Source organism: Lemur catta, chromosome 18 (genome assembly GCF_020740605.2).
Source record: "Lemur catta isolate mLemCat1 chromosome 18, mLemCat1.pri, whole genome shotgun sequence".
NCBI lineage: Eukaryota > Metazoa > Chordata > Mammalia > Primates > Lemuridae > Lemur > Lemur catta.
In genome coordinates, this window is record NC_059145.1 from 38,021,327 (window position 1) to 38,041,386 (window position 20,060).

Here is a 20,060-nt window from a genome sequence, read left to right on the forward strand (position 1 = left end):
AACACCACCTCTCTAGCAATGGATACCAACCAAAATCAGAACACAGCCTGAGCAAGAGCGAGACCCCATCTCTACCAAAAATAGAAAGAAATGATCTGGACAGCTAAAAATATATGTAGAAAAAAATTAGCCGGGCATGGTGATGCATGCCTGTAGTCCGAGCTACTCGGGAGGCTGAGGCAGAAGTATTGCTTGAGCCCAGGAGTTTGGGGTTACTATGAACTAGCCTGATGCCACGGCACTCTAGCCCAGGCAACAGAGCAACATTCTGTCTCCAAAAAAAAAAAAAAAAACAGACTCTGAAAGGTAGAGAGAAGGCAGCAGACCAACTACGGACTTTGAAACACATTGATGACAGTGGTGTATGAGGTTTTCCTTTTGCCTTATATATCTGCTATTTGAAGTTTAAGAAGCTGGAAACCTGGATACACCAACAGGCACAGATAAAAAGACTTGCAATGAAAGCCTACTCTCTCTAGCCAAAGTACCAGAGAAGGGTCATTTTGTCAGACAGACTGTATTGCTGTCCAATACCACACACAAACACACACACACAAAATGTGGCCTGATCCTCACCCACACAAGCAAAATCAACTGGAGATACTGAACTTTCACTCTCATCAGGTGGTACAGCAGCCTTCAAACCATGCAGTGGGTTAATGCCAGAGAAGGCTGGATAGGGAGCCAAAACTTTCTATCCTAGTAGCTAATAACAAGCCTCCACCACACAGTGGCCATGGAGACTAACTGGGTTACCTGGACTTCCATCCCTAACCAGCATTAATTAAACTCCATCATCCTGCTGTCATGGTATCAGAGGAGCCCAAGGAGAGACCTGAAACTGAAAAAGTATATGAGGAGATAATAGCATGCTGGTAAGAACGTGAAGCATCACTGCTGGCGGGAATGCAAAATAGTATAGTTGCTTTAAAAGACATTCTGGCAGTTTCATACAAAACTAAACATAGGCTTACCATAGGATCCCGCAGTTGCACTCCTAGGTATTCACCCAATTGAGTTGAAAACTGATGTCCACACAAGAAAAAATCTGTACATAAAATTTATACCAGTTTTATTCATAAATGCCAAAACCTGGAAGCAACCAAGATGTCCTTCAATAAGTGAATGGATAAACAAACTGTAGTACATCCATATTAATACAATGGAATATGATTCAGCAATAAAAATAAATGAGCTATCAAGCCACAAAAATATGGAGGAAACAACTGCATATTGCTAAGTCAAAGAAGTCATCTGAAAAGGCTACATACCACCTATATGACATTCTAGAAAAGACAAAACTATAGAGACAATAAAAAGAACAGTTTGTTGCAGGGTTTCTAGGGGAGGTAAGGAGGGATGAAGGAGGGGCACAGGGCATTGTTAGGGCAGTGAAATTATTCTGTATGATACTGGAATGATGGATATATGACATTATACATTTGTTAAAAACCACAGAATTATACACCAAAAAGAGTGAAATCTCATGTAAATGATGAATAATATTAACACTATATCAATACTGGTCCATCCATTTTAACAAATGTTCTACACTAATGCAGGATATTTATAAAGGAGAAACTGTAGGGGAAAGGGGAACTTTCTGTACTTTTTGCACAACTTTTCTATAACCCTAAAACTGTTTAAAAATAAGCTTTAATGAAAAAATGTAAAATAAAAAAATTACAGAAAACTTTCCAAATTTGGTAAAAGATATAAACCTACAGATTCAAGAAGCTGAGTGAATCCCAAACAGGAATAAACCCAAAGACAACAAACTCCAAGACACAACACACTTACACTTCTAAATATTACAGCCAAAGAAAAACACCCTACCTCACATAGAGTAAAAAAACAATTTAAGGCTGGGCACAGTGGCTCACGCACCTGCATTTTGGTAGGCCAAGGTGGGAGGATCACTTGAGGTCAGGAGCTAAAGACCAGCCTAGGCAACATAGCAAGACCCCATCTATACAATAGAAAAATTAGCTGGGCACAGTGGCACGTGCCTATAGCTCCAGCTACTCAGGAAACTGAGGCAGGAGGAATGCCTAAGCCCAGAAGTTAGAGGCTGCAATGAACTATGATCGCACCACTGCACTCCAGCCTGGGCAACAGAGCAAGACTCTGTCTCACAAAAAAACAAAACAAACAAAAAAAGAAACCAATTTAAATCACTGGGAATTTTTCACCAAAACCATAAAGAACAGCAGCACCAGTGACAATAACCTAAAGTTCCTAACAACCCAAATACCTGTCAACTGGTGATTGAATAAATGAACTACGGTATATCCACACAATGGAATATTAAGCCATACAAAGGAATAAAGTACTGATACATTAATACATGCTATAACATGGATGAACCCTGAAACCATTATGCTGAGTGAAAGAAGCCAGACACAAAAGGCACATATTATATGATTTCATTTATATGAAATATTCAAAATAGGCAAATCCACAGAGACAAAATGACTGATTGTCAGGGACTAGAAGATGGAGAAGTAACTGCATAGTGGGTTCAGGGGTTTCTGTCTGGGGTGATGAAAATGTTTTGAGATAGTGGTGATATTTGTAAAACATTGTGAGTGTACTAAATGATAGTCATGGTAAATATTATCTTATGTATATTTTGCCATATATTTTAGTTTTTTTAAAAATATGTAAAATAAAAATATTTTTAAATCACATTCCTTAAAATTTTAATTAAAAAAACCACAGAAGAAAGAAGTGGCACATTTTTAAACTGCTAAAACTGTCAACCTAGAATCTTATTCTCCACCAAAAATACCCTTCAGGAATGAAAGAGAAATCAAAGCATTTTAAGATGAAGAAAAACCAAAAGAATTTGTCACCAGAGGTCTGCTCTAAAAAAAAAAAAAAAAATTCTCTGAACAGAAAGGAAACAATAAAACAAAGAATCTTGCAACATCGGTAAGGGAGAAACAAAAAGGTAAGCAAAACTATTGCTAAATACAATAGATTTTCCTTCTCTGTAATTTTCTTAATTATGCTTGATCATTGAAACAAAAATTATAATGCTATATGGTTCTTAATGTATAGAGAAAATATTTAATACAATTATAAAGGGGGAATAAAGCGATATAAAAAAGAAGATAAGGCTTTTACAATTTACTCCACTGAAAAAATGATACCAGCAGACTGTGATAAGTTCTGTATATATAATATAAACGTAGGAGTAACCACTAGAAGAGTTCCACAAAGAGATGGATTTAGAAACACTATATATCTAGGTATAGATATATATCATAATAGAATTCTTTTTAAAAATATTCAAGTAAACTACAAAGCAGGAAAAAGAAAAGAAGAATAGACTATGAAACAAAAAATGAGAGACTTAAGCCCTAACAAATCAATAATTATATTAAATGTAAATGGTATAAACACACTAAAAGAGATAGGCAGAGCATATATAGGTGTCCATGATCAACATGTATGTTGTCTACAAAAAACTCACTCTAAATATGATATAAGCAAACTGAAAGTAAAAGGATGGTGAAAGATATGTTATGCAAAAATTAACCAAAAGAAAGGAGGAGTTAAGGTAAAATAGACTCCACAGCAAAGAAATTTACCAAACACAAAAACAAACATTGTATAATGATACAGGGTCAACCACCAAGAGACACAGAAATCATAAATGCATATGCACTAAACAAGAGAACTACAAAATATGTGAAGTAAAACTGATAGAAATAAAAAGAAAATAGGCACATCTACCATTTTAGTTAAAGACCTAGGACAAGTACACAGAAAATCAGCAATGATAAAGAAATTCAACAATACCATCAACCAACAAGATCTAATCGCAATCACAGAACAGCCACTTAACAAAAGCAAAATATGCATTCACTTCAAGTGCCCACAGGACATATACCAAGATAAATCATATGGGGCGGGGAGGGGGGGGACTCAAGAAGTTTAAAAGAAATGAAATAACACATGGAACACCATTCCCACTTAAAATGAAATCAAACTAAAAATCAATAACAGAAAGATAAGAGGAAAATATCCAAACAGTTGGTAACAAAGCAACTTACTTCTAAATAATCTATGCATCAAAGAGGAATTCTCAAGGGAAATAAAAAATTATGTTGAACTGGATGAAAATGACAAACAAAACATCAAAATTTCTGGGACCCAGTAAAGCAGTGCTGGATGGGAAATTTATGACAATTGAATGTACATATTATTAAAGAGAAAAGTTTCAAATCAATGACTTAACCTCCAATATCAAGAATTTAGAGGGAAAAATAGCAAAATAAAACCAAAGCAAGCAAAAAGAAGGAATAAAAAGCAGAAATCATTAAAATTGAAAACAGAAAAACAAAAGAGAAAATCAATGAAACATAAAGTTGGTCCTTGAAAAGATCAATAAAACCAACCTAATTTCCAGTAAGACTGACAGAAAAAAATAGAGATGACACAAATTACTGATTTCATTAGGAATGAAATGGAATAACAATACAGGCCCTGTAGACATCAGAAGAATAATAAAAAATACTACCAAAAAAACTCTACACACCTGTGACAACTTATAAGGAATGGACTAATTCCTTGAAAAATACCAATAACCACTACTCACCCAACATGAAATAGATAATTTGAACAGTCACTAATAAGGAAATTAAATTCATATTTTTAAAACTCTCAAGAAATCTCCAGACCCAGATGGCTTCACTACTAAGTTCTACCAAATGATTGATTATATTTTAAAATCTCTAACATAGAATAAAAGAAAAGAAGGCAATACTTCTCAATTCATTTTATGAAGCTAGTATTACCCTGATACCCAAATCAAACAAAGACAGTATAAAGAAAAAATTACAGACCAATATTTCTCATGAATATAGATGTGAATATTCCTAACAAAATGTTATTAAATAGAATTCAGCAATATATAAAAATAGTTATGCACTGTGAAGTTTATTATAAGGATGAAAGTCATTTTCAATATTAAAAATATCAATTAATGTAATCTACCATATTAATATTTTAAAGACAAACCACATAATCATATTAATCAATGAAGAAAAAGCATGAGACAAAATTCGATACCCATTCATGATAAAGATAAACTCTCAAAAAACAGAAATAGAAGAGAATTTTCTCAACTTGATAGAAAACACCTACAGAAAACCTATAGCTACCATTATATTTAATGGTGAAAGAGCGAATATTTTCCTCCTATAATCAGAAACAAGGTAAAGTCCACTTTCACCACTCATATTCAATATAGTGCTGGACGTTCTATCCAGTGCAATAAGGCAAAATTAAAAAACATACAAGAAAAAAACTTAAAATTCCCCATCTGCAAATGACATGACTGTCCATATAAAAAATATGAAGGAATCTACAAAAAAAAAACCTTCCTAGAACAAGAGAATTCTAAAAGACTGCAGATACAAATAAATTGTATTTCTATATGACAGCAATGAATGTATACATTCCAAAATTTAAAATATGCCATTTACACTCACTCAAAAAAATAGTATATTTAGGTATAAATCTAACAGATACAAGACTTGTATGTAGAAAACACTGAAAAAGATTATCAAATATCTAAACAATGAGACATTTCATGTTCACAGAAGACTCAATAAACAGAAGGTATGAATTCTCCCCAAATTGAAATACGTGTTTAATGTAATTCCTACAAAAATCCTAGAAAAGTTTTTTTTTTAGTTATATACAAGATTATCCTAAAACTTATATGAAAAGTCAGAGAAACTACAACAGTTAAAAAAAATAATTTTGAAAAATAACAAAATGAGAAAAAACAATCTACTTGATTTTAAGACATTATATAACTACAGTAATCAAGACTGTGCAGTGTTAGCAAGGGTATGGACACATAGATTAATGAAATAAGAACCTAGAAATAGACCCATACAAATATACACCACTAAGGTTTCACAAAGGTGTGACAGCAATTTAATAAGGGATAGATAACATTTCAACAAATAATACTGGAAAAAGTAGACATTCGTATACCAAACAATAACCCTCAATCTAAGCCTCAAACCTTCTATAAAAAATTAACTTAAAATGGATCACAGACATAAATGTAAAATCATTAAACTTTTAGAAAAAAACGCAAGAGAAAAATTTCAAGATCTAGGGCTAAGCCAAGAACTCTTAGACTTGACATTCAATGGACAATCCATGACAAAAAACATTGACTTCAACAAAATTAAAAAATTTTTCTATATAAAAGACCCTGTTGGCCAGGCACAGTGGCTCACACCTGTAATCCTAGCACTCTAGGAAGCCGAGGTGGGCAGATTGTTTGAGCTCTGGAGTTCGAGACCAGCCTGAGCAAACGCGAGACCCCGTCTCTACTAAAAAGAAAGAAATTATATGGACAACTAAAAATACATATAGAAAAAATTAGCCAGGCATGGTGGCGCATGCCTGTAGTCCCAGCTACTTGGGAGGCTGAGGCAGGAGAATTGCTTGAGCCCAGGAGTTTGAGGTTGCTGTGAGCAAGGCTGACGCCATGGCACTTTAGCCCAGGCGACAAAGTGAGACTTTGTCTCAAAAAAAAAAAAAGACCCTGTCAAAAGTATAAAAAGACAAGCTACAGATGGGAGATAATAATTTCAAACCACATATGTCACACAGACTGGTATCTAGACTTATATAAAGAACCCTCACCCTCTTCTACATGGTCATAGTGAGCTACTATATGGGCCTAGCCTAGAATCAGGCTGCAGCCTCCACAGCCACACCCTCTGCCTCCTGACCAAGGGCCGCCACAAGCTCCAGAGTGAGGTTCAAGCCTTGATGAAAATGTATAAGCAGGACCTGAACATTCTGCACACCACAGAAATGCACTTCCTGAGGGACTAGGTGGAAAACATGAGGGTAAAATACCACCTGCTACTCAAAAACCTAAACCAGAAAAAAATATCAAGGAAGAAAACATAGTAATGAAACAGAGTAAAACATAAAGATGGACAAACCATCAACTAATAATGCAGGTGTGACTGAACCAGACACTTGATGTTCCTCAAGAAATGGTAGATGAAAATGTAGAGATAACCAAGTAGATGATGGATCAGGCAAATGATAAGAAAGTGGATGCAACTGAAGCTCTAAAAGATGGTGAACTACAGAAGGCCACTGACTGTTCACAGATGCCATCACGTTGAATTCTTACTTGGCCATTTTGTACGCCAAGACAGCCAGTGTCTTCATCCAATTACAAAAGCCAAATGCTGCCCTTCAAGACTGTGATAGAGCCATTGAAATAAATCTTGATTCAGCTCAGCCTTACAAGTGGATAGGAAAAGCACACAGACTTCTGGCCATTGGGAAGAAGCAGTTCATGATGTTGCCCTTGCCTGTAAACTGCATTATGATGAAGATGCTAGTGAAATGTTGAAAGAAGTTCAACCAAGGGCCCAGAATATCAGAGAATCTATGAGTGGAAATGTGAAGAGCAAGAGATCAAGGAAAGAACAGAAAGAATTAAAAAGGCTCCAGAAGAGCATGAAAGACTCCAGAGGGAGGAAGAAGCCAGATGACAAATAGGAGCTCAGTATGGCTCTTTTTCCAGGCGGCTTTCCTGGGGAAAATGCCTGGTAATTTTCCTGGAGAAACTCCTGGAATAACAGGAATGCCCAGATTCAATGAAATTCTTAGTGATCTAGAGATTCTGGCAGTCATGTAGGATCCAGAAGTTATGATGGCCTTATAGGATGTGGCCCAGAACATAGCAAATATGCCAAAACGCCAGAACAACCCAAAAGTGATGAATATCCTCAGTATGTTGTCAAATTGGAAGTCAAGCATAATATCCTCTGACAAATAAAAAAGCATTTGCTGAAGGAAAAGCAAAATAGATCATCTAATGTCTCAGTAATACCAACCAGTGTACCTCTGACCTTCTCATCAAGAGAGTTTTAATGCTTTGAAGATAATCTCTACCCTTCTGCCCTAAATGTAACAGAAGCATTTTACAGGGGCTTGCCATAAAGGTACCCTTTCAGATAATGTTTTCCTACTAAAAATTACAAACTTTAAAGACTTTTTCATATTTAAATATTAAATTTACAATATTTAAAACAAAAGGGTGTGTTAATTCCTACATTTTTCTTTATTAATCATTTTGGATTTTTTCCTTGGAATTATTGGGCAAAGAAGATACTTAAAGATGAAAGATCTATTGCTCTAGTTTGAGTGAAATAAAGATTTAATTGTGGGAGGCAAATATAACTAATTTAAATAGATAAAGTTTCAACTGAATATATGGTTACTGAAGCATTTTGATTTGTCTTTTTTTTTTTTTTTAAGAGACAGGGTCTTACTCTGTTGCCCAGGCTGGAGTAAAGTGGCATGATCATAGCTCACTACAGCCTCGAACTCCTGGGCTCAAGAGACCCTCCTTCCTCAGCCTCCCAAGTAGCTGGGACTACAGGTGCAAGTTTCCATGCTCAGCTAATTTTTTGTAGAGATGAGGTCTCACTATGTTGCCCATACTGATCTCAAACTCCTGGACTCAAGCAATTCTCCTGCCTCGGCCTCCCAAAGTGCTGGGATGATTTGTCTTTTTAAATCCTTTATTTTCTTAAAAACAAACAAACAAACAAAAAACATTTGTATCAATAAAACTATTTGGACCACGAGTATTTCAACAGTCCCTGAGTAAACACTGGAAGTACTTGGTAAGACAGCAGTAATCTTACTATGTTTTATATTACAAGTACCCCTGTGCAGGTTGTTGCATTTAAACCTTATACTGCAGTAAAAGAATAATTTCTTGTGATGCTGCAGTACAAGTAAATACTTAGTTCTATTCTTGTCTAATATATCAAATAAATAATTCCTATTTTTCCACATGGGGGACAAAACTGTCAAAATGCAATAGTTTAAGAAGAAGAAAAGTCCTGTTTCCACAAATTGAAGAGGAAGGAATATCTGCAAACTCATTCTATGAAGGCAGCATTACCCTGGTACCAAAACCAAACAAGGACACGATAAAAACACAAAACAAAACAAAGATACCACAGGGCCACTATCCCTGATGAACATGGATGCAAAAATTCTCAACAAAATATTAGCAAACCAAATCCAACACTACATTTAAAAAATTACTCACCATGGTCAAACGGGATTCATTCCAGGGATGCAAGGATGGTTCAACATACACAAATCAGAGACATGATACATCACACATTGACAGAATCACAAACAATAAAACCAGATAATCATTTCAAGAGCTGCTGAAAAAGCATTTGATGAAATTCAACATCCCTTCATGAAAGAAATTCTAAACAAAATGGGCACAGAAGTAACTTAACTCAACACAATAATGGCCATATATGACAAATCCACAGCTAATATCATACTGAACATGGAAAAAATTGAAAGCCTTTTCAAAAAGATCTCGAACCAAACAAGGATGCCACTTTCACCAGTTTTATTCAACATAACACTGGAAATCCTAGCCGAACAAACAGGCAAGAGAAAAATAAAGGGCACCCAAATTGGAAAGGAAGAAGTCAAATATCCTTGTTTGCAAGTAACATGATCTTTTCTTTTACTTTAAAATTTTTATCTAATTGTTAAGTAATATATTCATGGGGTACATAGTGATGTTTGGATACATATAATGTGTGGCGATCAGATAAGGGTAATTAGCATCTATCATCTCAAATATTTATTATTTCTTTGGATTGGGAATGATCAACATTCCCTAGCTATTTGGAACTATATATTATTATTAACTACAGTCACACTACAGTGGTATAGAATACTAGAACTTATTCCTCCTACATAGCTATAATTTTTTATCCTTTAACAAATTTCTCCCTATCCCTCCCTCTTCCTATCCTTCCCAGCCTCTAGTATACTCTGTTCTCCTTTGTACTTCTATGAGATCAACTTTTCTAGCTTCCACATACAAGTGGGAACATGCAGTATTTAACTTTCTATTCCTTACTTATTTCATTTAATGATCTCCAGTTCCATTCATGTTGCCACAAATAGGAGGATTTCATTCCTTTTATGGCTGAATAGCGTCCCATGGTGTGTGTGTGTGTCTCTACTAAACCCCGTCTCTACTAAAAAAAATAGAAAGAAATTATATGGACAGCTAAAAATAGATATAGAAAAATTAGCCGTGCATGGTGGCACATGCCTGTAGTCCCAGCTACTCAGGAGGCTGAGGCAGGAGGATTGCTTGAGCCCAGGAGTGTGAGGTTGCTGTGAGCTAGGCTGACGTCACGGCACTCTAGCCCAGGCAACAGAGTGAGACTCTGTCTCAAAAAATAAATAAATAAATAACAAATTTTAATACATAAAGTAGACAAATTTCTTGCAAAACAAACTTACCAAAACCAACAGAAAAAGGGTTAGACAAACATAATGAAGATAAAATGTAAGAAGCTCCAACCATAAACAAAAAGTTTAAAATGACAAATTGGACTTCCTTGAAATTAAAATATCTTCAGAACACAACATTAAAAAATAAAAAGGCAAGCCATGCATTTAAAGAATATATTTACCAAGGACTTGTATTCAGAATAAAGAATTTATACAACTTAAGAAAACAAGCCAATAAAAAACATGAAAGATGCAAAAACACACTTTACAGAAAAAAATAGATGTGAAAGACCAATAAACACTTGAAAAGGTGTTAACCCTTTGGTCGTCAGGGAAATAAAAATTAAAACCACAAGACACCACTGGCTCATCACTTAGAATGGCTAAAATTAAAAAGTCTCAAAATGAAAAGTGCTGGTGAAAACAGGAACCAGGTGAAACTCTCATAGTTAAATATAAACTCAAAATTTTGGGAAGGTTCCAGCCATTAACTGGTAAGAATAATTCATTGTCCCTACCTATTTGTATCAACAATGTGATTTAAGCTGAACATCTCCTTTCCTTCTGGGAGTGTGGAGTTTTGTTACATGCTAGACAGATGCTGTCTACCTGACTAGCTCTCAATAAAAACTCGGAGTGCTCAGTCTTGAACAAGTTTCCCTGGTTAGCAACGTTTCACATGTGCTGTTACAACTTTCTGCTGGAGGAATTAAGCATGTTCTACGTGAAGCTACTGGGAGGGGATCCTTGGAAGCTTGAGCCCAATTTCCTCAAACTTTTACCCCATGCACCCTTTCTCTTTGCTAATTTTTTTAGTATTCTTTCACTGTAATTCATAGCTGTGTTACAACTATATGCTGAGTCCTGTGAATCCTTATAGCAAATCTTCAAACCTGGGGGTGGTCTTTGGAACTTCCAAACACAACAACAAATAAACCTGACACAAAATATCACCTAGCCTTCATTCCCTTCAGCTCCCACCATCTTCTCCCCCAACTACAACAACATAAACACACTAACCATAAGGCATATATCCATGGAGTACACTTAAAATATGGATATCAGGTAAATTCCTGATCACAAATCCACAAACTCTCAGTAATACATGGTAACAATGGTAAAAGTCAATTTTCAAAAAGTTTTCAGTTAGGAGAACTAATATTGATGATACCTAGAGCATCCCTTCATTTAAAAAATAAAGCATTAGATTAGGTTCCACTATGACCTGGCATTTGACCAAATCTGTGTAAAAATGAACATACCACAGCTAGAAAGTAAATTGAGAAAATAAAATAACTTTCAGAGTGAATATGAAACCACGTCTTCAGGGTTTGTTGTAAAAAACAATTTTTTTAATAATTTTACTGAGATATAACTGATTTACCATAAGCTCACATATTTAACATAGAGAATTTGATGTTTCTGACATATATATATATATATATATATACATAAGTAAAATCATGGACACAATTAAGATAATGACCATTTCCATCAATCCCAAAAGTTTCCTCATACCTTTTTGTAATCCATCCCTCTCTTCAACATTTATTTGCAGGCAACCACTGAACTGTTTTAAAGCATTATAAATTATTGGCATTTTCCAGAATTTACATAAATCAAATAAAAAATGTTCATCAGTCTTCCACTCCCAAAATCACCACTACAACCTTATATTCCCTAGAATCTGCATTTTCTTCCTTCTTTTTCACCTATAACTTACTGTGGTAACTTCTGTCTTTTCTCTTTATGAATCATTAAACTCTGGCTTTCTGTTACCACCATCTAATTAAATGACATTCTCTTAAAAATCATCAGTGGCTTTCTAATTGTCAAACACATTGGCCCCTATTCAGGTTGCATTCTGCTAGACTACTCCATAGTACATGAAATCATCAATCACTCCGTTTTTAAAAAATGTTCTTCTCCTTCACCAACTATGACCTCCATTTCTCAGACTTTTTGCTAGTTCTTTCTCTGACCTCCAAGGTGTTGGTAGTTTTTACAGTGTCATTTCGAAACCTATGCTTTAATAGTAATACTTGACATAGCAAAAGAAATAATTATTTATCGTGTTCTTATGTGCTAAGCACTGGATTAAGGGCTTCATATAAATTCATTGATTACTTATAAGAATTCTATGAGATAAGTAATATTATCCCCATTTCAAATACACACACAGTTAGACAACAGTATAAGGATTCTTCATAAAGCCATCATTCAGCTTCAATAATTATCAACATTTAGTCAACCTTGACCCATCTATCCCCACGCACATTTTTACCCACTGTAGTATTTTAGGGCAAATTTCAGAAATTATCCATAAATACTTCAATATGTATCTTTAACAGGTGCTGTTTCTCCAATAAACCCTATATTATAGTTATACTGTATGTCAATAGTTAATCCATACCTCTTTTAAATGATAGAGTCCCTATTGCCAGAAAGACAAAGTCCAAATTCCTTAGCATTCTTTGTATTCTTTGGTATATAGGACTCTAAATATGGGCCCAATCTACCTTTCCTGCCTTATCATTCATCATTCTCCTGTACTATGCTCTCGCCTGCTTGGACTATTTACCATTCCCTAAGTATGTCTTGCAATTTTTTGCTGTACAAAACATTGTATAAGGCCCTATTCCTATCTCATGGAATTCTAGGCATCCTGTTAACAATTATTGTATAAAAGCTGATCCCGGAACCACAAAATGTAAGTAAATACAAATTCTAAATTTTATTCTTGTCTACTTTAGCATGTTTTATAAAAAGCACAAAATTGAAGTCAAATATTTGTTGTCCTTTTTTCTTAATTTTATTTTATTCTCTTATTCTTTAATTTTTTATGTATGTTCTTAAGAAAGTTAATATTTTGATGACCCTAACATATATATAACATGATATTTCACCAGTAAAAGATAACACTATGTCTCAAAATCTTGTTTTGATCTCTAAAATTATAAAACCAAGCTAAATTTTACCCTACAAGTGTACGCTACAAAAATAAAGTCCTCAAAACAATGCAAGACAAAAAAAACTATCATTCTTAAAATCACTTAGTATAAAATATAGTAATCTGTATTTCCTTATCATGCTTCTCTTATACTATATAATTTTAACATGCAGTCGTGAAAATATATAACTGAAAGAGTATTTTATAATCACCCAGTTTTTCCTTCTAAATGTTATACTTCACTACAAATTATTATCTTTTTTTTTTTTTTTTTTTTTTTGAGACAGAGTCTCACTCTGTTGCCTGGGCTAGAGTGCCATGGCGTCAGCCTAGCTCACAGCAACCTCAAACTCCTGGGCTCAAGCAATCCTACTGCCTCAGCCTCCCAAGTAGCTGGGACGACAGGTATGTGCCACCATGCCGGGCTAATTTTTTTCTATATATATTTCTAGCTGTCCAGATCATTTCTTTCTATTTTTTTTTTTTTAGTAGAGACGGGGTCTCGCTCTTGCTCAGGCTGGTCTCGAACTCCTAACCTCGAGCGATCCTTCCGCTCCAGCCTCCCAGAGTGCTAGGATTACAGGCATGAGCCACCGCGCCCAGCCTACTATAAATTATTAAAGCCGAAAAAAAAGATTAAGCTTGGCAAGATTTGGCACTAAACCATTTTATAAGAAGAAATGTTTCACCATGTATCCCTAATTCAGATATTTTATTTGAGGTATTTCAAGTTTTACTTCATTATTAGTATAAATCATACGTAGCCAATCATATACTTCGATAAATCATCCTTTTATTTTTCTTTAACCACTAACAGCTATGAAAAACCTATAGAAAATTTTACTTTGTATGACCATAATATTAACAAAAATAAAAGATATAGAGGGATGCATTTATTTTTGTAGCATTTTAAGCATATGGTATCACTAAATGGTTACCCTTACAAACACTGAATAACTGGTTCCATAAAATGTCACTGCCACAGGATGAAATTCAGTTATTAATACTTAATATTATTGTATTAATTAATATTAATATTTAATTCAGTGTTAATTTTTTTGAAGTTTAAGAATACAAATGTAAGCTATTAACAGGTATATAGGTACATGTTGCTATAAACAACACAATAACCTAAGATTCTAGAATGGAGTTGATAATACCAAAATATACAATCTCAGAAGTACCACATAAGCCCAAAGTGAAGAAATTAAAGAAGTCTGATAGAACAAAAAGAGATCTAACACTGTTTAGAATAGTATGGTTTAGTTTCCTCATTTTGATTAATTTGTCAAACCATTACTAAGACTAATCATAAAATGGCCTCTCCCACAGAGTCCAAATACTTTTGTTGTAGGAAAGAGAATTTAGAACTAGGTATGAAGTTCTCAGTACTTCTGAATGAGTACTAAAATAAAACTCTAATTACCCTGCTGGAGAAGCCATGTGGAGAAGCCACATGGAGAGAGAGAGACCCAGAGACTACACGCAAGAAGCTTACTTATCCTGGTAGTCCAAATGAGGACAACCTTCCAGAAATCCCTGCCAAGATGCCAGACATGTGAGTAAACGTTCTTGGACATTCCTGCCAGTTGAGCCCCCAGATGCCACAGGTACCAGAATAAGTAACTTCCCAGCTGACCCAGTTAAGCCACAGAATCATGAGAGATAAAATGAGTGTTAGTCTAATCCACTACATTTTGGCGTACTTTTGTTGTACAGCAATAGATAATCAAAACAATTACGTTTAACATTTTAAGAGTATTGTCATTCATGTCTAAAGGTATTTGTGCTTTTTAAGCCACACAGTATACATCAGTTTGATAATTTAATCACAAATAAACAAGAATTTCAACAGCCACAGTCTCCACACTGATTCTCAAAATACTAGTATTGGAAGCAAGGTGGTGGGGGTAGGGGTGGCCAAGATCACAAATATTACTAAAAATAAATAAATAGCTTGCAGTATCACAAATTACAACTTTCTATTCATTTCTCAGATTTCTCATTTATTCAAGTTCTAACTTTTCAAAAATTTTAAATCAAAATTTAAAAATTAAAATACAATCTATCCCCATACAAGCATTCTTGAGTATGTTTCAAAATTAGAAATACAAAAATTACCTTTGAGCAGCGGTTCTCAACCAGAGGCATTTCTGCCCCGTGACACATTTGGCAATGGAGTCCTTTTTTGCTGCCACACTAGGGAAGAGGGAGTTACTAGCATCTAGTGGGTAGAGGTCATGTATACTGCTAAACATCTGACACTGCACAATACAGTCTCCCACAATAAAGACTCATCTGGTCCAAAATGTCAACAATACCAAGAATGAGAAACGCTGGCTAGGAGGCATTAAAATTTGAAAATACTGTCTCCTTATAATCATTACCTTCAAAACTAATCAAATTGAATGATTATACTGCCAAAACTGGTGATTAGAACTCTGAATTTTTGTTTTGCTTTGTTTTTGAAATAGAGTCTCACTCTGTTGCTCAGGCAGTGCAGTGGTGTCATCATAGCTTACTGAAACCTCAAACTCCTGGACCCAAGCAATTCTCCTGCCTCAGCCTCCCAAGTAGCTGGGACTACAGGTGTATGCCACTGCACCCTGCTAATTTTTCTATTTTTTTTTTTAATAGTAGAGATGGGGTCCCGCTCTTGTTCAGGCTGCTCTCAAACTGAGCTCAAGCAATCATCCTGCATCGGCCTCCCAGAGTATTAGGATTACAGGCACAAGCTACCGTGCGCAGCCTTTTTTAATAAAAAGATAATTTTGATATTTTCTTATATAAGAAAAGATATAATACATCAAATATTATACTACAGAAACATATAAGAAAAGTGGATAGTATTAATTATATGAAAGAGTAGGCAGAAAGAATTTTTTTACAAATGCATTACTGGAAAAGAATATTCCTAACTGTATTATAACTGCTAATTAAAATATATTTGGGGGCTGTGTGCAGTGGCTCATACCTATAATCCCAGCACTTTGAGAGGTCAAGGTGAGAGGAGTGCTTGAGGCCAGGAGCTTGAGACCAGCCTGAGCAACATAGCAAGATCCTATCTTTACAAAAATTAGTAAAATTAGCCAAGCATGATAGTACACCCCTGTAGCCATAGTTACTCGGGAAACTGAGAAAGAGGATCACTTAAGCCCAGAGGTTTCAGGCTGCAGTGAACTATGATGGTGTCATTGCACTCTACCCTGGGTGACAGAGTAAGACCTTATCTCAAAAAATATATATATATTTGTTTGATAAAATTAATATTAATTATAATAGATCAAGTACATGAAGTCTAGTATATAAAATTAGTATTCTGTACTAATAACTTTTGTTTAAATTCATATTTGAACAAGGATATTATGATCAATAGAGAAATGTCTAATTGGACACTATTTGAAAATTTTTTCCATTTTGTATTTTAGAAATAAATTCATCTAACTAATCATGTGGTTCCACAGGACTAGGCCTATGAATAAGTCAATTTACTTTTTGCCAAATACTCGAAGGAAAAAATATTAAAAACCCTAAATAGGCTTTTTCAAGATAAGCTTTGCAGCTATGACCATATTTGCATTTTTTGTCCTTTAGAAAAACCATTTTAATACTGCTGAGACAGAGAAGAGGCTTTAATACTGCAGAGACAGAAAAGAGGCTGATGCAATTCTGTAAAGGAAAGAATGATTGTGGCTACTGTAAAAGATGGACCAATAAGTGCAGTTGTCATATCCAACATACTAGACACCTCCTTCCTACATTAGAAAAGGCAACAATAAACTTTTCATTACCTTCACATTTGGCTTCTTTGTTGAAACTCCTCTGTACCAACCTAAAACAAATCACAAAAGGATATTAAAATCATATTGTTGTCATTTTCTGTAAGAGACATAATAGTATTTTTAGAAAAAAATATATGAATACAAATCTTTCTTTAAAACACCAACTGTTGCTTTATTAGCATCTAGAGTTGTCATAGCAATTTATTCCAAACAGAACAGTCTTATGATGAATATGACATTCCCAATTTTCATTACAATGCATAAAGCCTTACAACTGAATAAGACACAAAAAATTAGAAAAGACCTCAGACGACATACAATTAAACAGCACAAAAACTCTCAGATAAAGGTGTTGGGGCAGAGAAATGCTAAAATTATATTGCTTTTTTTGTGCCAGACAGGGAATACAGTCGAGACCTTCTGTTTCCTGGTCTCAATCAATTTCCCATGCAGTATACTACACTACTCTCATTTCTTTGCCTTCCAGCTGCTAAGGTCAACATCCCTGCTAGTGCAGATCTTCCTCTTGATCTACTTTTTTTTTTTTTTTTTAGCATTCACACACGCAGCATACTATCCAAAGTTTAACTTACACAATGAAAAACAATATTCAGAGAAAGAAAATTTTACTGCCAATTTTTCTCAATTCCGATCTGTTATTTTCAGAGCTTTGCTACAGTTTCTCTAATAGGTTGTAAGAGGAAGCAGCTCCAATGGGTAAGAGAGGAGCCAAGAGTTGTATTTGAAAGAGGGAGATGAAGAAAAGAAGAAAAACGAGACTGCTGATAACAGCTAATTTTAATTGAGGGCTTATTGTTGAGAGCCTGTTCCATGTATTAACCTTTAAATCTCACAACAAAGCTATGAAGAACCAACTTTTTCCTCACCTGAAAATGTAACAAACAATAAGAGACAGCCTTGCTTCTCTTGAGTACAACAGCTGAAATAATAAATTTCATTAACTCATCTTATACCTTGAATCTCAATTTCTTCATTTATTTTTTAAAATTGTGATAACCTTATCAATGTGACACTTTACAGTATCTTTAGAAACATAATAGAAAATGACATCAACAAGTATGGCAGAGTAGGACTCTCCAAAAAGCCTCTCCTCAATAAAAGCAATCAAAACATTATAAAGTTACAGTAATCAAGACAGTGTTGTACTGGCAAAAGATTAAGCAAAAAGATCAACAGAACCAGAGAGTCCAGAAATGGACCCACATAAATATAGTCAATTGATCTTTGACAAAAGAGCAAAGACAATACAGTGGAAAAAGACAGCATTTTCAACAAATGGTGCTGGAACAACTGGACATTCATATGCAAAAAAATAAATCTACACACAGACTTTATACTAGGAAAAATAAAATTAACTCAAGGCTGGCACAGTGGTTCACACCTATAATCCTAGCACTTTATGAGGCCAAGGTGGGAAGACCACTGAAGGCCAGGAATTCTAGAACTGCCTTGGCAATAGCTAGAGCCCACCTCTACAAAAAAATTAAAAATAGCCAGGCGTGGTGGCACACACCTGTAGTCCCAGCTACTTGGGAGGCTGAGACAAGAGGATCAGTTTAGCCCAGGAATTTGAGGCTGCAGTAAGCTATGATGATGCCACTTCACTCTAGCCCAGGCAACATAGTAAGAATGAGACCCTATTTCAAAAAAAAAAAAAACATTAACTCAAAATGAATCATAGACCTAAATGTAAAATGCACAACTGTAAAACTCCTAGGAGGTAACATAGGAGAAAATCATAGTGACCCTGGGTACAGCAATGACTTTTTAAATACAACACCAAAGGTATAATCCATGAAAGAAATAATTTATAAGCTGGACTTCATTAAAATTAAAACTTCTGCTCTGTGAAAAACACTATCAAGAGAATGAGAAGAAAAGCCACAGACTGGGAGAAAATATTTACAGAAGACATATCTGATAAAGAACTGTTATCCAAAATATACAAAGAACTCTTAAAACTCAACAATAAGAAAATAAATAGCCCAATTTAAAAATGGGCAAAAGACCTTGACAGACACCTCACCAAAGAAGATATATACAGATGGCAAATAAGAATACAAAAACATGCTCAACATCATTATGTGATTAGAGAATTACAAATTAAAACTATGAGATGCCACTACATACCTATTAGAATGGCCAAAATCCAGAACACTGACAACACCAAAAGCAGGTGAAGATGTGTAGCAACAGGAACTCTTACTCATTGTTAATGGGAATACAAAATGGTACAGGCACTTTGGAAGAAAGCTTGGTGGTTTCATACAAAACCAAACATACATATCACACCATATGATCCAGAAATCCACTCCTTGATACTTAACCAAATGAGCTGAAAACTTACATCCACACAAAAAACCACAAATGGATGTTTACAGCAGCTTTATTCATAACTTCTGCCAAACCTTAGAGGCAACCAAGATGTCCATCAATAGGTGACTGGACAAATAAACTGTGGTACATTCAATGGTATGTTATTCAGCAATAAAAAGAAATGAGCAATAAAGCCATAAAAAGACATTGAGGAACTTTAAATACATATTACTGATGCATTTAACACAATATAACGGTAATGAAAATGTGACATCATGCTCCCTTGTAGTCCATCCTCCTCCCCAACCCTGGCAACCACTGATCTTCAAAACCATATTACCATCTCTATGGGCTGCCACCATTGTAAGGGTCACAAGAATTGTGTTCACTGAACTTCAACCATCACTTTTTTTTTTTTTTTTTTTTTTTTTGAGTCAGGGTCTCGCTCTGTCACCCAGGCTAGAGTGCAATGGCACAATCATAGCTCACTGTAACCTAGAACTCCTCGGCTCAAGTGATCCTCCTGCCTCACCCTCCTGAGTAGCTTAGACTACAGGCACACACCACCAGGCCCCGCTAATTTTTTTATTTTCTGTTGAGATGAGATCTTGCTATGTTGCCCAGGCTGGTCTCAAATTCCT

At 35.0% G+C, this 20,060-nt stretch overlaps 1 protein-coding gene across 1 annotated transcript in view; it reads right to left on the reverse strand.

Moving 5' to 3' along the window:
* Positions 1-20,060, reverse strand: part of DOCK3 (dedicator of cytokinesis 3) — a 351,565-nt gene that overhangs the window by 316,978 nt on the left and 14,527 nt on the right. The window contains exon 2 of the mRNA XM_045530466.1: positions 17,092-17,132. Coding sequence (XP_045386422.1) covers positions 17,092-17,132 — 41 coding nt within the window. The remainder of the gene's footprint in view (positions 1-17,091; positions 17,133-20,060) is intronic.